This window comes from Triturus cristatus, chromosome 2_2 (assembly GCF_964204655.1).
Source record: "Triturus cristatus chromosome 2_2, aTriCri1.1, whole genome shotgun sequence".
NCBI classification, from domain to species: domain Eukaryota; kingdom Metazoa; phylum Chordata; class Amphibia; order Caudata; family Salamandridae; genus Triturus; species Triturus cristatus.
The window spans coordinates 1188595598-1188617151 of record NC_140582.1 but is presented as its reverse complement, the minus strand read 5'-3'; the positions used below and the strand labels follow the sequence as shown (position 1 = coordinate 1188617151).

Sequence of the window (21554 nt, the reverse complement as noted above, 5' to 3'; positions counted from 1 at the left end):
CATAATGTGTATGCAATTGCTAGTAATTACTGCATAATATAAGCAATATCATGCAACTCAATGATCAATCCTGCCCCAGTGGGCCTAGGTTACCCCCTGTTACTAAAAAATAAAGTGCAAGTGCCTATCCTAACAGTGCATCTCACCCTGTATATATATATATGTCTCCCTTGGGTGTTCTCCTCATGAACACCAGATCCAGCGGCACATGATTAACAAACGGAAACGCCTTTCCTGGTCAGTTTTTCAATTCTGTTTATTAAATTATTTACACAGTCTGCATTTTATCGGTAAGAATGGACCAGCGCGTTTTGGCGAATTGCCTTCTATTGGGTCATTAATCTGTATTATAATGAAATACCATTGTGAGCAAGAACAGTATAAGAGAGCCGCCAAAAAACAATCATGGAAATGAAGAATAAGATCCACTGGATACAAGACCATATTTAACACTAGATGAATTATTGTGGATTAAAGCATGTTATAATTACAGAATGATTTGTGCTTTATCTGGGATACGCAAATGTACTTTAATGCTATGAAAATTAACGGTGTTAAGATTGCCACCACTGAAATCATGAATCTGAATTGACATACAGGAGTGGTCTGTCACTGATTACCTGTAACAATTATTCCATAAATTCACGTTCTATATTGGCGTGCTTTTCACTGAACAAGGATTTAAGTGTTTTATGATTTTAGAATTTTATTTTTGGGAAATTCAAATGTGCATTAATGCTATTAAATGTAATAGTGTTAAAATGGCTGGTACTGAAATCATGAATCCAAAAAGACATACACTAACAGTCCGTCACTGAGTCCTGGTAACAATTATCCAATGAATTCATGTTTTATAATGACATGCTTTTCACTGAACATGGTAACACTAAGGAAGGCGCACAGCTGAAACGTGTTTGTTGGGTTTGTTCTTGGAATAAAGAAGTCTGTTTTGCACCCCACAAGTGTCGGTCGTTTCCTGAAAGGCAGTATCTATATTGAAGTGAGTTTCACCCTCACGAGACTGGGCACCCGTCCATGAGTATCAGCGGCTGCTGGTGAACTGAAATGGAGATATATCTATCTATCTATAAAAAAAAAGCAGAGAATTTTGGGTGGTTCCCAAGTTTAGCCGAGAAGCAGCCCCTGTATAGAGCACCCCACAACACCAGCAACACTCTGAATCTGTTTGGTTTGGTTGGTATTGTTCCAGTCCAAAGCTGTAAAACTGTGCCTGTGGTGGTAAAAGGTTTTTGTAATTTGATAGCTCGGCGTGGATGGCACTGTGCTAAACCTATGCTTAAAGACTTTCCAGTAAAAATGGCAAAATACCTTGTTTCTTTCTAGCTCGGCATGGAGGGCACTGTGCTAATCCTATCCATCAAACCTTTGCTAGAAAAACAGACATTTGAGGTGATCAGATGCAGAGTATTGCTGTTTTTTTAGGGTACTCTATACAGGAACTGCTCTTCACCTAAACTTGGGAACTAACCCAGAGTTCTCTGCTTATTTGTATATATAGCGTCAAGATATATAGATGCGAGTTAGAAATATTAAATATTAAGGTACAACAATTTTCCATACTCCATATTCCATAATCCAGACTACACTCCCTTAGTTGCTATTTGCTCAACAGCATCTTGATCCATAGCAACAAAATGATCTGCTCAAAAAGTCCAGCAGAGGGAAAGTGCTCTTCTTCAGACTTAAAAGCGCAATAAGGAATTATTTTGGAGACAATTCATCAATCTATATATTTAGAATAGTTTCTTATTAGTTCTCTGCCTTAGTGCCCTTACGATTTGAGTAGATTTGCAACTTCTTGGATACTTCATGACCAGTAACACAGTTTGTAGACTTCAAGAGCTAGCCCCTCCTTCCCTCTATACTTACTTATAAGTCGTGTCCGCAGGGTAAAGTATTTTGAAAATCCCCTTTTTCTGACTCTCCCGGACATTACATGCTTTCTTGCCAAGACAGAAGTTGGAGCCACAGGCACTAGAGAGAGTAAATATATATCTATATATATATATATATATAATGATATATATATAGATATATATCTTACCTACTGGCGGTCGCCAGTGGATAGTTATAGTTAGGACCATGTTTCCGTGTTTTGACTCGCCTATATCTTTGGCTTCGTTTGACAAATCTTCATGCAATTTCCCCAAAAGAGTACACCATGGAATCTAGTTGTGCATTGCAAGTTTCAGTACGATCCATCAAGCAGGGGCAGAGAAAAGGGGGTAGAGGGGTAATAATAATGTGATTCCCATGTTAATTCTCATAGACTCTTTAGACACGCCTGCAGCCCAAACCGCTGGACAGAATTAGACCAAATTTGAAGGAAAGCTTGCTTTTGGTCCACAGATTGCACTTTTTGTTATTTGGTGTGAATCCGTACAGTAGTTTGCAAAATATTAAAGGAAATCCAAATGTGCATATCTACATCCTCGAATAATTCGCGAATAATTACGAGTTTGTGCAGAGATCTGCAGAACTCTGATTGCTGCCATAAACACTTCCTGGTTGAAGTGCTGGCAGCCACTCTTGGCACTCAGCTTCAGCCGAGTCCCAAAAAAACAAAAGAGGGCAGAGGAGGAATACTCGGACCCCCAATCCTTGGTCTTGGGGTCTCAGAGGGACCCCGGCAGGGCAAAAAACTTTTCTTTTTTTTTTTAATTCACTGCAAAATTTGCCATATTTGTGAATATCACTGTGAATAAAAAAAATAAAAATAAGACGCCCCCAGGTGGGCCAGGTCCTGGGGGAATGTGGACATTGAGGGGGGCATACTGGGCTCCATCCCCCAAGGCTTTTTGTTCCCCGGGGACCACCACCTCCCCAAGGATTTCTTTTAAATATTGGAGGGAGCCGCAGAGATCCTCGGGCTTTATTATTAAAAAGGAGGGGGGGGGGGCGCGCGGACCCTGCTCCATTGGCTCTTTAGAGCCCGTGGACCACCACCTCCCCGGTGCTTAACACCAATAATTAGCGGGGGCCATACGGACATCTCAGGCACTGGGGACCCTGGGGTCAGCATTTAAAATATATTTTGGAGGGGGAACGCAGCCGTCCTCTCAGCCCATATATGGCCCCGGGACCACCAACTGCCCAGGGCCAGCCCATGCATTGCAAAGAAGGGCCCTCCCGTCTGGAGCTATTAATGGCCCTGGGGACTGCTATCCCCAGGGCCAGATCCTGCTATGTCCCGCTATGTCAAGCTTTTGCTTGGCGGAAGCTGACAGCTCCCGCTAAGCAAAAGCAAACAGTCCACTTCCAACATGCGGGAGCTGTCAAAGTGCTCTCTCTAGCTGGAAGCAGAGGTTTCATCTCTTTCCCTAACTGCAGACATGCAGGCAGGGAAAGAGATTAAACTATTGCTCTGCAATCAGAGAGCTGCATTTCCAGCAGCTCCATGTGTGCAAGAGCAATGCTGGCTCCCGCAGGAGGCAGAGAGCCGTCTAGGACCGCAAGAGCCTTGAGGCTCCCCCGCGATTCCCATCCTACACACTAGGTGCCCTGGGTGGGACTAGGGCACCTAGGGACACATGGCCAGGCACCCGGGGATGGGGTCCCCGGGGCCACAATCGACACGGGAGAAGGGGCTGTGTGATCCCCCAGCCCCATTCAATTAAAGCCGGGCCCTGGGGGATGGGGACCCCGGGATTGAAATTGGCCCAGGAAGGTGAGCTGCGCAGCCCCTTCCCCATTAAGGATGGTGTTCCATGGGCCGTTCTGGCCCTGCTGCTTATTTCACAAAAGGTAAACCTCAACAGTAAGCACTTGAATACATAAACATGGCAGGTGCCCTCACTGAAGCTCCACTTCTGGAAAGGACATACAATCCTAACTCCTGGGCTTGGCGTAGGCAAGCAAGTGGGTTTTCTCTGTAATTTCATATTGAAAAACGATCTGAAATGCTTCAAGTAGGTGAATGCATTGTTGATCTATTGGAACGAAATCTGTATGTGACTGTGACGAGTGGGTTCTTTCTTGTCCTGTCCTGGTGAGAGCAGAGTCCATGGTTCTTACTTTGAATGGCTACAAGTATGGAAATATGCAAATTGCCCAGAAGCTTCACCCGTTTTGACCCGCCCACCTTATTAGTATGCAAAGGTCTTCCTCCCTTTTGCCAGAATGATGGACAACTTCCCAAGCGAACCCCCCCTCACCCCCAAGCACATTTCCCGCCGATTTTGGTGAGGAGTTCGATACAGAGGAGTGTGAGGACATCGCCACCAAACAAGGAAGCACTTACTTCGTATAGTTAGGAGGAAGGACCCTTGTTTGGTGGAGATTTGCCTCTTTGTACTCTTGTCGTCTTCTCTATAGGAAGATTCATGTTATCCCGAATTTCTTTATAAAGATGCATGAGAAAAAATCACATTGCCAAAACGCGCACACGGTCACTGGTGGCATTCCCTCATGCTCCATTACACAGCTGTAATGCAGAATGCATACTGGGCATTTACCCAAGGACGCAGCACTTAGCAATTAATGAGTAGAAAGTACTCCACTTGAGTAGATATTTTGTGCAAAACTGTGGACTCTTTATGAAAAAACGGACAGGTGTGGTTGTGTTGCGGAACAGTCACTGACATAGCTACTGACCCACCCACACTGACACTTAGACATCCACCCACTCACCCACTGTCAGACTCACTCAGACACTGATACACCCACTCACAGACCCACTCAGACACTCACAAGCACTCATATACCCACTCAGGCACTCATGCACCCACTCACAGATGCACTCAGAAACTCTTATGCCCACTCACAGACCCACTCAGGCACTCATACACCTACTCAGAGATTCACATACCGGCTCACATACCCACTCAGACACTCACGCACCCACTCACAGACCCGCTCAAAGACTCACAAACCTACTCACAGACCCACTCAGACACTCATGCAGCTACTACCAGGCCCTCTCAGACACTTACACACCCACTCACATACCCACTGAGACACTCATGCACTCGCTCACACTCTCAAAAGGTTACAAGAACGTTATAGTTAGAAAATAGGTTTTAAAAAAACGTATAAATTTACGTTATAGTTAGGAAATAAAAAAATGTTTAACTTAGAAATTCACTGAAGAAAAACAAAGTTTACAGGGACATTATAGTTAGGTTCAGAGTTCACTCGTACAAAACCACAGAAATTCAACAGTTATAATTATCTGAGCTAACTATAACTTACGCCCCCCACAATGCACTGCTTATGACCTCAGATATTACATCACTCATGACATGGTCAGTGACATCACTGATGACATCTCAAATGACATCACTGATTACATCATCCATAGAACCCTTCACACACCCACTCACACCCCATAGAACCTCTCATACACCCACTCCCACACAACCCCCTCAAATACCCATTCATTGACCCATACTAGTACTCACACAACCAATCACTCATCATATAGCTACTCACACACTCACTAACTCACCCATACAGTCACTCATGCACCCACTCACTCACCAATACAGCCACTCTCACATCTAGTCACACAGACATACAGACACTTACACACCCACTCACTCAACCATACAGCCACTCACACACCCATGCGCCCACAGAACCACTTACATATCCATTCACATATCTATACAACCACTCACACACCCACTCACCCATGCTTACAGCCACTCACACACACATTCACACTCCAATATAGCCACTCACACAGCCACTCATTCACCCATACAGCTACTCACATACACGCTAACACACCCATAGAGCCAATCACACACCCATACAGCCACTCAGATATCTACTCACACACTAATAAAGCCACACAGCCACTCAGATGAGATATGTTAGAAACAGTATGACTAATTACTAGTACAGAATGAATAGTAATTTAACTTATGTTCTAGCTTAGTCTATATCTTTAAGTCTTAGAAAAGTTTACTAAACACACTCACGGGATGAGAGATACATATATACATATATATATACATATATACATATATATATATACACACAAACACACACACACACACACAGCACAGGTTGCTGCAGAAGGGCTCAAATTCAATAAAAAAAACAGCTATTTAGGAATATGTATCCTTATAAAAGAATCCCTATTGGTTTATGTTTGTTGTGGCAAATTCCTTCTATGATAGCGGGAAGGATGCATTTTCAATGGCAGTTAGAATGGTGCCACACATTGGGACATCTCTCACTTCCTTGCTGTAACCAATTCAGCTGCAACTGACTTCCGGGAACAGTAGAGTCTTTTTTTATACTAAGTGTTAGATTACCCACAGAGTAAGGAGATGAAAGAGCAGTGGCATAAGAGTAAAGGTATTTTGCTTGATTATAAAGATAGGAAATGAGACAGAAATCTTACAGAACTAATTACAATAGATATCTGGAACAAGAGGCAGTTGTTTTAGAACCACCAGGAAAGTACTAAATCGTAGAAAGGCATACTCTACTGCTGGAAACATATTGAAATAGTGATAGTAGCAAGGACCATTGCAAATAATGAGACAAAGAGTTATTTCAAACAAATCTATCAACCAATGAACACCCAATACTCTTACCACATTGCCTTTTTTCCTCTTCCTTTGATCTCTGGATCATCTGTGTTGCACGTGCAGCAGGGGCTTCCCCTTTGAGAAGGCTTGTGACACGTGCGGCAAGCGAGTCCACACTGCTGCTGTCATCGCTCTCTCGAACTGCAGGTCTCTCTTTGACCCTCCCTCCATCAGTCATGGCCAGAGCCTGTTCCAGACCACTGACCGCATCGGAGACACTGCTCAAGAGGTCTCTGGTTCGAGCTGATGGGTCTACTGAAATCTTTTCAATGCTGGATTGGGTGCGGACGTCATCACTTGAATGCAAAACTGCCAGATGTGCATTTCTGCCACTTAGTGCATGGTTGCAACCCTCTGGCTCAGCCCTCTTTACAGTATACGCTGCCCGCATATTTTCAACACTTTCCCATGGCTCTAAGCTGAGTTTTCTAGGCTGATCATTAATATCAAGGCTATCCCACTGTACAATACCATCTGTTAAAGAAGCTGATTTCACCATAGAATGATTGTCTGTCAAATTGCTAGTCAAAGAGGCATCCCATGAAAGTCTTCTCCGAAGCACTGGACTATTGCTTTCTGTGCTCCACCTGACAGCTTCTGAATCTTGGGAGCCATGCAAGTTTCTCCACAATGAGAAAGAGCCCTCATGACTGCCACCTAAAGAAGTCAGGGGAGAAGTAGGATTTGACTCCCCCAGGTGAATGTTGTCTGCCTCTGCCAGCAACTGGCGGATCTCTCTCAGTGTCTTTGACCCGACAAAGGAATCATTTACCTGTTCCTTGTACTGATCCGGTGAGGCACTGAAGTTTGAGGTCAATGGCAGAGAACATTTGTGCACATCAAGCGAATCTTCCAGGAGAGGGCTTGAGGTCAGACTGTCAGAGATGCGGGTAGCAGTTCCATATTCCAGTTTATCAACAAGATAAAGGCTCTCCTCATCCAGCTGGCTGGGCAGCGGGGATAGAAACTGTTGATTGTTATTAACTGGTTCTTCTGCATCACCGCCACTCACAGGGCCTATGGTTTGGTAGTCTTGTGGGTCTTCGGTTTGGATGGAGTTGGAGCTATTCTTTTTTGCAGGAGTTTCCTCAGTCAATGTTAAAGGTAACCGAGGTGAGAGTTCACAAGGAAGAGAAACTGGAAGTTGTGCTTGGCTGGTTCCTTGGGCAGAAGTTATGCTGTACTGACTTATGGGTCTTTCATTAGCACTTCTTAATGTAAACTGCAGCGGGAGCTCAGTGGGGGGTGGAGTATCAGGTCCACAATCTGACCCTACTGGGATTGACGTGCTTATGGTGGAAAAGCCAGAATAGAGGCTAGATGGGGAATTATCAGCTGCATTTACAGAGCTACCTAAAAAAAAACAAAGAGAAGATTGTTACCAGACTTTTACTCACAGCTCTATCAAGCAGTCAACCCTTTTTCTCCTATTATTTACATGTAATGGCAAGCGTTCTACTTGATATTTCCTTCTGTAATTAGTTTGCTCTAGCAAACATTGTCCCCTCTAATTTCCTGCATTTTTCACCTTGTGCTCCACTTACCTTCCATCATCATCATGAATTACTAAAAAACATCCAACTCTTTCAATCCATCATCCCCTCTGCTGTCAAACAATATATCACCATGTTTCACAACTGGTTTAAAATTTCCTTCCACCATTACCCTTCTATCTTCACCATATCAAACGATCCACCCATCCCACCTACATCCACCACTGCTATAAAACAAACACCCCACTCTTTCCATCTATCACCCCTTCTGCTATCAAACAATCTATAACCTTTATTTGTTTCACATCTGGTCCACTCTTTCCTTCCTAAATTACCCTTCAATCATCACCGTGTGTTACAAACAACGCCCACTCTTTTGTTCTGCAACACACTCTGCTATCAAACAATTTAGCCACTGTTACCTCAAATTATGGCAGTTCGGGCTGGACTGTTCCAATGAGGCACAGGGTCAATTACTGGCCAGTGTTGCAAAGCTAGGTATGAGGTACCTGCATCATGTGACAGGCAAAACACAGACACACAAAAACACACACACACACACACTCTCCCCTCTCCGCCCAAAACAATCATTTTACAAGATGAATATTTAGCAGTAGAGATTGGTCTGACCCATATCCCGACCCCTCTCCTATAAACACCAAGTGCTTTGGTCAGAACAGTCTATTTGTTGCGGAGAAAAAAGAGTGGGATTAGGAAAAAGTACCAAAAATACATGCTATGGAAGAAAATGCACATAGCTATGGCTGATACTATCCACTCTAGATTACAGCCCAAAAACTCTATGCAAGAGGAAATCTCTTTCCAAAATATGGGAAAACACCATCTGCTGCAGCTCACCTTTCCCTCCAAGCATCTCCTCATCTTTGTTCAAGCCTTCTGAGGACTAAAGTCTCAGCAGACAATGACCGATATTTGCCTGTAAGGGGGTGATGCAGTATTTCCATTTGGGTATTAGGATCACGGCCACCTGCCTGATGCAGACAAAGTTAGGAAAGCAACTCAGCTCTTGCCCACACATGCTGTGCTTCTGTCGTGAGGATAAATGAAGTGATCTGCAAATACCTTGCAGTCAGACATTGACACATGGAGCACAGTGATTCCACATGATTACAAGTCTAAAACTAAACACTAGAGACAAGAAGCGATGAGGAGGTGCAACAATGTTCACAAAATATGAGACAATATTTTGGAATCCATTACCCGGACACAACTGAAACGAGAGGAGACATAATATCGGCTAAATGATCATTGTTTAAGCTCAGGAAATGAACAGGCTCTTGCGCATAACATGGTGACTATGGGCCGGACAGCTGCTATTTATAGAGTCATTTTGAAGGTTTAACTATGATGTATCTATCCAGTTTTAGCAAAGTTACCCCAAGGAGCTTACTACCTTCTTAACAATCATGCAATGCTATTCTATGTGAAGTTACTAAGAAAATGCTCTTTTGCTGCAGGTGGATTTGTTGACTTTTCAGGGAATGGGGACATTAAAGCAGAATCTATGGCAACTGCACCCACTGCATACCCTCTTTGGACACTTGTCAGCTGGAGTTCGATTACGACTCTGAATCTGATCTTATTGCACGTATGAGGCCAGGTCGACTCAAAGGCCAGACATATACAGAGCCACAGATGAAGCAAAATTTGAGATTAGGGAAATAGGAAACATCAGACTAGGAAAATGGATTAAATAGAAGGATTAAGTGAGGCCAAACCAACATGAGTTTTCATGGAACAGACCTATTTTAAAAAAAACGGAATGAAGAAGATGACTTGGTTTCCACCGCTACTCTCTCCAGTGTCCAACTCACAGATTTTAGTTGGAATGTGTAATTCTACCTCTCCTATCACCAAGTATCAGGTGTTGCCAACTGTATCCATAATGCCAATGACCATCTTTACCAGGTCAAAGTTAAGTAGATATCTGCTGGTCATTAGAACACTTCACCAAAAATAAGCAATCATGGTGGTCAAGTTTCTATAAAGAGCTGTTTGTTGTCCACTTTCAGTGTCATGGGGGACATCTATTTAGAGCCCACCACCCAGAAGCCTTCAGAAGACATTAGCCAAGTTTCAATAACTATGATACTCTCAGGAAATTCAAATCACAAAAGCAGAACGTGGACATTTGCAAATGAAACAATAAAGCTCCCTAAACCTCTGTCGCTAAATGTCGTTAAATGTCCTTCTCATTTATACAACCATCAGGTGGCAGTGATAATGGCTTCCTTCGGTTCAAAATGGTAACTACAGCGCACAATGGGACGCAATAGCGCATCACACACTTCCAAAAGAATGGTATGTTGAACTGCCACATGGGATGTGCAAGTTTCAACACATTTACTGCTTGACTAATAAATAATCCTAACTATTATGCATTTAAAATGACAATAAATGTAACATACAGAAGCAAAGTTTCAGAATTAGGAGAACTATAGTGAGTGACATTACAGATAGTGCATATGATAAAATCAAGTGCCACATCTTTGTAGAATGAAGATCTTACACATTTCAATTCCCAGTTGAACATAAGATGCTCCAACCATACCTTCTGAAGGTAGCATGCTTTTTGTTGTTGAGTCAGCAGACTCCTTAAACGTTCTGAGTTCGGAAGGTGAAAATTCTGGCTCTCGAATTGGTCCTCTGGGAACAAATGGGTTGAGAATGGTGGAGGGTGACTGGTCTATTCCTAGATTGCGAAGGTACGCCTTGCAGAACAGACAAGATAAAAGACAATAAACATTACCACGTTTAACTAAAATATTACAGTGCTCTGCTTCATGTTAGCTAGGTTCATGCTATGCAAATAGAGCATCCATCCATACATAAATACATTTATTACCTCAGAGATCCATTACATTTACCAAGTATGAACATTCTGAAGCAGAATAAACGTTAGAATAATGATTCAGAACCTTCCATGTCAGTGATGCAAACATTGCATGTCCTCAACCAGGTCAGGAATTAGCTCAAAGGGGTTTTCATTTCTGTTTTTTCATAAATATGAACAAGGGTCTGATATAAATCTCAATCCTATAGGATATAATGGGATTTATATTTCGGCTGATGGCTTATCAGTCACCGTTGAGACAGAGTAACCGTCCGCTGAGATCTAAACCAGGTCCCAAGTGTGTGCCAATCATTATGCCTATGAGCCTTTGAGGTAGTTTTAGATTTGCATACAAAACAGTGTACACTGCAATATTCAAACAGTAAACAAATTTACCGCTATATGTGCACAACAAATGTGATAAAAAAAAGGTTTTTGGCTATAATTTATAGGGGCGGAGGGAAGCTGAAGCATGGTGGTCTCACTATGTGTATGTGAGGAAGTTAATAAGGGTGGTGTGCAATATTTTGAGGTAACAATGGTCACTGCTTGACTTAAAAGGGAACAGTAGGGCCAGGATGATGGCACTGAGCTTGAGGGTATGTGGCTGCATATGAAGATTTAGGATCTGGAAGAAGTACAGAAGGAGGTTCCAGTCTGGAGTCTGGGGGAGAGGGAAGCAATGTTCGCCTGTGGTGGTAACGTGAAGTGATTAATCTCTTTGTGTCATCACCACAAGCAAACGGTGCTCTTCAGAAGGTGGAGAATACTTAAGGGGGGGGGGTGAGGTGGAATTGGGTTTGTGGGCATGAGTTTAGGAAAGGAACTTGAGTGAGATGGGAAATAGAAGTAGGTTGCAGCAGTAGGCAGGGCCATGAACAGAACTGACCAAATAGATACAATATAGGAAAGGGACAGCTTTGTTCATAGTAAGCAATGCTGCCAGGTGCCTGGAGAAGCAGATGCAGCTAAAGCAAGAGTTGAGAGTGCATCTAGCAAAGTACAGGAAATTGCTGAGCCTCTCAAGGCACAGAGGAGATGTTGTAGTAGACTCTTACAACAGATTAGATTTCTAATGAGGAGTGTGAGGTGGGCTGGAGTTGGCAGCTGCCGAATGGGCTGACTTTGAGCCGAAGATACAGATGTTTTGAGGTATAGTGATTTCACTAAAAAAATGAACACTGGCAAGAAGAATGAAAAAGAGGAATGGGGTTTGAAACTGCGACTGACAAATCAATATGGTAGAGTATGACTGCAAGTGCAATAAATCAAAGGGAAATGTTAACTGTATCTAAAAGCTTGTACATCAGGCAACACATGGACACACAATGTTGAATGAGAGAAGGGTGGGGAGGGAGGAAGTTTGTGATCCTGGGTCGGAGAGCAGGCAAGTGAAATGGGTGTTGTGTGCAAAGAGAAGCAAAGGTTCAAAGTCTTAATTCCCAAGTCCTTTTTTATTAAACAATATCCTTTGCTCACCTTAAAATCACATGTGCAAGTCTACTCTTTAAGTGGAGGACCTACAGAGCCCGCCTGAAGCACCATTTTTATGGATTCATCCTTGTGATCCAGAAGTTCTGAATTGCTGAGAATGAGGGTATGTTCAATGGGATTACCAGCGCATAGCCGACAGCTGTATTTGCTTATAAGGCAAGCCAATTTCTTTATCTTTACATGTTTTATACACACACACAAATATATAAAAGTATATATATATGTATATATAATTATATACACACACATACAAGTATATATAGTTGTGTGTATATATATATATACATACATGCCAGAGGCGCGCTTCAGAGGCACCCGCATCCTAAAGCTGGCCTTGGCTTCGCTGGCATCTGCTGTGGCGGACTTTGTTTGTTTCCAGGGTACTGGATGCCAAGGCACACCCCCGGGTCCAGGAGGAGATGGGGCGGTGACAGAGTTATTTAACTCTGCGCTGGGCGTGATTGGATCTCCGGTCCTGCCCCCGCCGAGTGGAAACCCCTTCCTGGAGGTTGATGCAGTCTGGGGACCCAGGGGGACATTGCCGTTCATACAACATGCAGGGGATTTGGTCAGATAACATCGTGACGTTAATTTCCGCATTAACAGCAAGTCATTATTCCGCCTTACCTACCTGGATTCATGTTGCATCCTGGGATCTGTAGTGCACATGCACCCAGTGCACTACAAATGGTGAGAAAGGACATTGCTCCTGGGGGCGGGGCGGATTTAACCAATCATCTAGGGCACGGGTACTCATAGTACGGCCCGCGGGCCGCTGGCGGCCCACCCGGCCTTCATTGGCGGCCCGCGGACCTTGTTGCCGTACGAGTCCTTTCTGATAAGTTTAAACAGGGAAGATGGCCGCAGGAGCATACCTAGAGAATACGTATTCAATACGTGTTCACAACGTTTGCTCCTGCGACCATCTTCTCTGCTTACGCTTGCCTCCGATTGGCCAGAGCCTCTGTGACGTCACAACCGGCACGAAGCACAGGCCCTTTAAAAGTCAGCTGTAACTAGCGCTTGTACAGCTGACTTTTAAAGGACCTTTTATGAAGCTTCCTGTGTCCGTGGTGACGACGTCGACGTCCTCGCAGCCCTGGGGAATCTTCACTGCAGGCGGAAAACCTTCAGCGTCACTTTAACTACAGGTAAGTGTAACGGTGGTACATTGGGTCACAGACATTGTTGCCAATTATGTTTAATTTATCACCACTATTATAATTAACATGTCACCTTTTCCCTTTGTAATCATCGTATTTTATTTGCTTTTGATGCATGCACAATTGTCACTGTTGCCTCATGTAACGTAACGTTTGCTTTTGTAACATGCCCATTAGTAATTTTCTCCTCATGTATCAGTACTGTTCCTATTGTGAAAAAAAAAAATCACTCGTCATGAGCCGCGCTGTCCTCCTCTGAAGCTGCGCCCCCCCCCTACCCCCTGCCCTCTGTGTGATCTCTGCGGGGCCTCTAGGTATGCTTAAAGTCCCCCTTAATGGACTCGGTGCCTTCCGCCTGTTCACAGCAAGACAGTGGCTTCCACGGCTTGGTGACATTTTGAACTTGATAAAATCTCATCTAATGTTCACAAAAGATGTGGCACGTCACTTCTTATGATATTATTGGGGTAAAATTTCAAGTGGCGTCAGATGGTGGGATATTATATCGGCAGAGCTCACGTGAATTTAAAGGACATGTCATCTCCTCTCAGGTCTGCTATTTCAATGACTGCAGTGAAATAACGTTACGTCTAGGGCATGACCAAATATTCTGTTTTTAAAAAAAATTATTTTGATCTAAGACAGCTGACGGGAATGTACTTTCTACCTGCTTGTGTGTGTCAGCATCAGTGACTCTGCAAGCTGAATACTGTAATAAAGGCATTGCTGATTTGGTCATTATTCAGTTATAAATCAAATATTTTTAGACTTGTTGACCTGAAATAGCAGTTGACCATTAACCCGACCATTAAAGTGCGCAGTTCTTATATTTAATTTACTGTCTGTGAGCAGTCTTTTACCTTTTTTTTCCCTGTTATGAACCTTCTGAGAGTTCAATAACTGAAAGCCATAATCCTGCTGTGTCAATTGTGTCATTGCCTTAAATTAGATAGTTTCAATAAAAAATTTATTGCTGCTTATATGGTGCACTTGTGTCACTCAGGGCAGGACTGGCTATACCGGGAATTCAATACAATAGAAAAGCATTGAGTCTGGGTGGGACGGTGGTAGGCATGCCGGCTGTGAGTATCCTCTCTCTTTCTCCCCGCCTGTCTCACATGCCATTGTAATAATGTTAGATCAAAACAGGAACTCACATATGAGGAATGGGAGTGGTGTCACAGACATTACTTGCAGTAATAGTAGTGAGCTGCTGCTGTGTTATCTTGCCAAGGCTAGACCTTTTGGCTTTGCTAATGCTTGCTTTGGCTGGTTAGCGCTTCTATCCAAAGGTTCTGAAGTTTTTGTTTTCCTCTTACTTCTGGTAGGGGCTGTGTCACATTTTAGTTGTTTGTGAAAAGGTGCTTTTCTTCTCCCCGCAGTTTTTTTTTTTTTAAACTAATAGGACTTCTCTCTTTTCTTTGTGGCGTGAATTATCCTTGATTGATGATGGGTGCACTTTGGTTGATCCTGTTTTACGGTAGCTTTGTGCGTGCCCTTGAATGTTTGATGGCTTCAAGTCGTGGCAGCTTTGACTTGCATCCTTGTTTTTACTTTCAGCTAGCTGGAGATATTTAAGAAACTGCATTGGTTGAATTATATAACGTAATAAGCTGTAACTGGGCAATGAAGTGCCAAACAAATACAAAAAATTGGGATGTTTTGCTCTTTCTGGCCACACCTGACTTTGCTCACTGGCCCAATCTTCTGGTTATTCCCGCCTTTTGATGCTCCGCCCGCTCTACTAACCCTCCACCTGAAACCTGGCCCCTCCCCAGCCCCCCTCTACAGGCTTGACCATTGTATCTGAGCCTTTCAGATTCCTTTAGTTTGACAGCTGCTCCACACCAAATAGCGCTGTCCAGATTAGCTCCTTCCATATGTGTTTCTACTCTGTGTCCTTGTACTGTGTGCAGGCCGGGTCTGGTGGCGCAGTGGACTAATGCGTTCGAAGCAGGGGCCTGTGTTGTACCTCATGGTCACAGGTTCAAATCCTGGCGGGTCGTGCCTTTCATCCATCTGAGGTCCATAAAATGAGTTGGGTAGCAATAAACATCTGTTATTCAGCGCCAAGATACCTATGGGTGAACTTGTGCTTGTATAAACATGTGTGTGCATGCCATTTATTTCAAATCCCTATTGAGTGACACATTTCATGCATAAACCAATGTTTAAACAAAACATTACTTTGCTGTTGCTCACAGATCTAGTACGAAAAGTGGTGTTGGTCCATCGGTCGTGACGTGGTGTCTGTCCAGCGGTCGTGTGGCATGGCGTGTCGGTCCATCGGTCATGGGACGGTGTCGGTCCATTGGTCATCCGGTGGAAATTCAGATTCCTGGTCCTTGTTACTTGTTGCATAGTAACAAACTAGCTGGAGATCTCCGCAATGGCCTACAGTCCAGTTTCCAAGCCTTGCAAACAACCCAGATCGATACAGAGCGAACGCAGGACCTTCCAGGAAGCATGGGAAGAAGAGTACTTGTTTGTAGAATGTCCAAAAGAAAAAGCCACCTGTTTGCTTTGCAAAGAGAAAGTAAATGTTCTTAAGAGGTATAACCTGGAACGGCATTACAAAACGCGGCACTGTGGATACACTGCGAACTTCCCACTGAACTCAAAACTGCGATCTGCAAAACTGGCATCGTTGAAGCAAGCTCTTTTTTCCCAGCAGAAGATCTTCCTTTGCCAGATGAAGGAATCTGAGGCTGTAACAGAAGCATCTTTCAAAATATGCTACTTGCTTGCCAAACATAAAAAACCATTCTCAGATGCAGAGCTTGTGAAGCAATGTTTCCTTTCAGCAGCCGAAATTTTATGTGACAATTACACTAATAAGGCCAGCATTTTAAAGGAAATCGGTGCATTGCAGCTATCAGATTCCACGTGTGCACGCAGAATAGAGGCAATGGGACAAAACATCCAGGAGCAGGTGATCAATGCAGTGAGAGAGTCGCCGTTCTTCAGCATTGCCATGGATGAGTCCACAGACATAGGCGATGTGGCCCAGTTATTAGTTTGGGTGAGGTATGTGGACCAATCGCTTCACCCCAAAGAAGAGCTCCTGTGCCTTTTACCACTGAAAGGGCACACAAGAGGAGAAGATATACTGGACAGCATGTGCAACTACTTTAAAACAAATGACATACCACTGAATACTCTTGTCAGCATAGCAACGGATGGGGCTCCTGCCATGGTAGGCCATGACAGAGGCTTCGTATCTATGCTTAAAAAGAAGTTCATAGGACAGACTGTGATAGATTACCACTGCATTATTCACCAGAAAGTAGTGTGTGGAAAATTAAAGCATGGAGAACTGAATAATGTCCTAAAAGGTGCAGTGAAAATTGTTAATTTTATCCGTGCCAAAGCTCTCAACCATAGACTTTTTAAAGCAATGCTGCAGGAATCTGAAGCGGAATATACCAACGTCTTGATGCACACTGACGTGCGTTGGCTAAGCAAAGGGAAGGTTCTGGAGCGGTTCATCGCATTGCTTCCTGAAATTGAACTCTTTGTGAACAGTAGAGGCCAATCGTTCCCAGAACTAACGGATGTGAAATGGCTTATTATGCTCCATTTTCTGGAAAATTGTGCCCCCTGACAAGTTTCCTCTTCTTTTTATAGTGGCCCAGAAGGTAATTTGTATGTTTGGGTCAACATATGCTTACGAATGTTCATTTTCCACAATGGGACTGTTGAAGAGCAAACTCAGAAATAAACTTACAGACATACATCTGGAGCAGCTTTTAAGGCTTGCCGGTTCCAACTTGGTACCCGATTACAGAAAACTAATCGGTGACATGAAATGTAAAATAAGTTCGTAGTGTTTGTCTTTAACATCTCTATTTTTGGGACTCTGAAGCCTGTGCTGCACTGGCCATGTGCTGAATACCCGGTTACTGCAAATTGCCATGCAATCCCACTTAAGATTGCTATTGTCTGCTAATAAAAAAACATTATAAACATGTGCTCCATGTATTTATATCTGCTTTGGAAATACAGCATTGTCTAGTAATGTTTTGAAACGGCAGTGATTTTTTCCCCCCCTATAGCCCCGCCCCCACTGACCCCACCCCCACCAGTGCGGCCCTCGGCCAGAAACCACACTGTAAATTTGGCCCCCGAGAGAAAGTTTGTGAGTACCCATGATCTAGGGGCTAACATTCAAATACACGATGTTACCTGCAAATTGCCCATAAGACTCCTGGCGCTGAAGAAGGCATATATGATGCCGAAATGCATTTGCCGTTTTGTGACTGAATAAAGTGGCCTCCCTGCTTACCCCTGCTGTGGCCTCTGCTCTTTCCTTGGAGGAGTTTTTCGTGATGTTTAGCGCGCATGCCAGAGGCGCGCTTCAGAGGCACCCGCATCCTAAAGCTGGCCTTGGCTTCGTTGGCATCTGCTGTGGCGGACTTTGTTTGTTTCCAGGGTACTGGATGCCAAGGCACACCCCCGGGTCCAGGAGGAGATGGGGCGGTGACAGAGTTATTTAACTCTGCGCTGGGCGCGATTGGATCTCCGGTCCTGCCCCTGCCGAGTGGAAACCTGTTCCTGGAGGTTGATGCGGTCTGGGGACCTAGGGGGACATTGCCGTTCATACAACATGCAGGGGATTTGGTCAGATAACATTGTGACGTTAATTTCCGCATTAACAGCAAGTCATTATTCCGCCTTACCTACCTGGATTCATGTTGCATCCTGGGATCTGTAGTGCACATGCACCCAGTGCACTACAAATGGTGAGAAAGGACATTGCTCCTGGGGGTGGGGCGGATTTAACCAATCATCTAGGGGCTAACATTCAAATACACGATGTTACCTGCAAATTGCCCATAAGACTCCTGGCGCTGAAGAAGGCATATATGATGCCGAAATGCATTTGCCGTTTTGTGGCCTCCCTGCTTACCCCTGCTGTGGCCTCTGCTCTTTCCTTGGAGGAGTTTTTCGTGATATATATATAAGTTATGTAGTTATAGTTAGGACCTAGTTTCCATCGGAAAAGCATTTTTTGATTTACCAATATCTTTGGCGCCGTTTGACGAATCTTCGTGAAATGTTCCAAAAAATAGGGCCTGACCGCTCAGTTTGTGTGTTGAAAGTTTCGGGGTGATTCGTCAAGCGGGAGCCAAGAAAAAATGGGCGTCCCAAAGCGCGTTTTCTCCATGTTATTTTCCACAGGAAACTTTATTACAGGCTACAGCCCGACCTGCTGAACGGAATTACAACAAATTTGGTAAAAAGGTAGGTCATGATTTAGAGTGCGCCCTTTTTTTAAAAAAATGGTGTAAATCCATTCAGCAGTTACTGAGAAATTTAAAAAACAAAAATATTGATAACTGAGCAACAAGGATGGTTCGCGAACCCTTCCGGGCATGAGCTTCACTCTGATTGGCTGCCAACACTCCAAACCAGGAAGTGTTGGCAGCCATCTTGTGACTCGGTAACCGAGTCACAAGAATAAGGGTGAAAGAAAGATATAAAACATGAAAAGGAAGCAGGCTACAAACACCCTGACCCCCTAGGCTTCCTCAGGGGGTCCCAAAAAAGATTTGTTTTTTTTAAAAATCATCCGAATTTGAGCTGGGGTTGCGAATCCGGCCAAGAAAATATTTTTTTTTAAAAGCGCAGGCTCCTGCCTAATTATGTGGCGGGGGCCCGCAGCCCCGGTTACACCCACCTCCCGGGGCATTGTGAAAAAGTGTGGGGGGGGCCTTGCGGCCCCCTCCAAGCCCCGGGGACCGCCACCTCCCCGGTGCTCTGTTTTAAAAAAAAGAAATCCTGGCAAAGGGTGTATGTGAATAAATCCCTGTTTGTACAACCCTTATCCAGTTTTACTTCACGCTGTTGCACTTATATTTTCTGCGCTGTACCTTCACTCATACATTTGTTTTTCACATGAGGATTTAGGATATCCTATTAGATACTCAAAATATCCCTGAGCTCCTCTCTCTAGTTGAGAGGGTTGTAGCCCTCCAAGGAACTAGGTTTCCTTGGAGTGGAGAATCCCCATGATGAGGCATGTCACCTTCGCGGTGAGTGAGGTGTAGGAGAGTAGGGTCTGCTATCCTATGGTCACCCCAAATTTTTGCTTTTTGCTTCACTGGTTTTTGGCATATTGAGGCTTAGGGCCTGCTAATCAGACCCCCAGCCTGCTGTTCTCTCTAACTAAATTGACACTATGCACCCTAGGTGCATAACCAATTGGAATTGGATCACCCTGTCAGCCCCTGTACCAGTGTACACTAGGTACCCAGGGCATTGGTGTATCTAAGGCCTACCAGGGGCTGAAGCATTTATTATGCCACCCCAGGTCTGGCCTAACAAATTTGACACAACTGGCTGATCACTCAGCTGGGGTAAGTTGGTGTAACCACCTCTTACTTAGGTGTAGTATGCCTATACCTAACCTTAAATGGGACACCTGGTAACCTATAAGTCACTCCTATGGCAGGCCTTAACAATCCTGAAGGCAGAGTGCTTGGTTCCATGTGAGATGGTGCCTGTCTGCAGTGGTCGGAACAACTTCCTTCTACCGTTTCCAGATATCGTCATACCATATACTCTTAAGTGCATTATGAACCTCGCGGTTAAATGCTATCTTTGGTTTGGCTTTATCAAAACATGTCGAGTAAGGTGTCATACGAATTGGAATACTAACCCCTCGCCAATTCTGGCGACGGGGTTAGCATTCCACCCTTCTAGAGGGACACGACATGTACAGTACCTGAAACCCGGGTAAAATCAGACATAGCCTCAGCTCCACAAAATGGATGCTGCCACCACAGACACAAGTCTGCCCTCCTGCTGCTGGGAGTCCTTCCAGCTTGGGAGACGTGGACAAAGGGTTTGCTGCCAGGGGAGGTGCGAGCACCACCCCAGACAGGATTTTGTGTATTGGTCAGGTAGGGCTTGAAAGGAATCAGACATGCCTGAGGCTCACAAGGAGCCTCGGTGCATATGCCAGTTCAAACCGGTCCTGGGGCACACCAGCCCCGGACCTGGGGCGAGCTGGACAAAGGATTGGGGGTGTAACCACCCCCCTTCCTGGTCCCACCCTTAGGGAGGGACCTAGCAGGTAGTCCGGCCCCTAGAATCCGCTTAAAGGTAGGAGCTGTGTCCTAAGACTTCAGACATCCTGGAATCAACTTACTACAAAGAAGAAGACGGGAACTTCGACGCTCTGCTGCACAGAGGACTGAAGGAAATCTCTCCTATGGTCAGGGAGTGACCATCTTGCGAACGCAAGCACCAACCAGCTATTCAACGTCTGCTTTGCCGCCGCCTCCCGCCGGAGCCCGAGCCCAGAGCCCGACAAGACCTGGACCTCCAGACCTCTCACCGCCCGATCCACAGTCCCTGCTAAGAAGGAACCCGTGGAGGCACCGAGACACGTGGAGCCAGCCATCTTGGAAGACCGACGACAAGCTGCAAGCGCAACGATAGAGGCTCCCTCCAAGTTGTGCTTTGGGTCCTGAGAAGCCCAACCACCGAGCAGCATCTGCACCAAAGGTGAGCCCTCCAGCATCTCCACGATCTGCGTGGGGGCCCTCTGCACTTTGCATCTCGACGCGCCTGCCCGGTCCCTGGCCCGTTGGCTAGTGGCCATTTTGGCGACCTATTTTGAAATCAACGACGCTGGTCTGGTTGCTCCAGACTGGCCCTAGCTGCTCTCCAAAAGAGCAGCCCCTCTGACCTTGCTGGTCAGAACAATCAGCTTTCCTCTCTTTCCACGACTCCTGCCTTTGCCAAGGCTAGTTTGCTTCTTTCGCGAGAGCCTGCGTGGGACAGCTCGTGAACCGACTCCTGGACGTCGTCGACCTTCAGGGACCACGTGGCTGCGGAGACAAGCTACACCTAACCACCTATTTGCACCCGACATCGCCTGGTACCTACCTGGTGCCACGCCGGTCACTGCTTTCAGGTCTTCTACAACTCCGATCCACTCTTAGATCCACCGCATCTCTTCTGGACCGACCGCCTGCAG

The 21554-nt window shown here is 44.9% G+C and overlaps 1 protein-coding gene across 3 annotated transcripts in view; it reads right to left on the bottom strand.

Moving 5' to 3' along the window:
* The window catches only part of ALMS1 (ALMS1 centrosome and basal body associated protein), a 205365-nt gene that overhangs the window by 125419 nt on the left and 58392 nt on the right, over positions 1-21554 (bottom strand). For all 3 annotated transcript variants that reach the window (XM_085642774.1, XM_085642775.1, XM_085642776.1), the window contains 2 exons: positions 10629-10788; positions 6570-7916 (listed from right to left, as the gene is read on the bottom strand). In XM_085642774.1, coding sequence (XP_085498900.1) covers positions 6570-7916; positions 10629-10788 — 1507 coding nt within the window. The remainder of the gene's footprint in view (positions 1-6569; positions 7917-10628; positions 10789-21554) is intronic.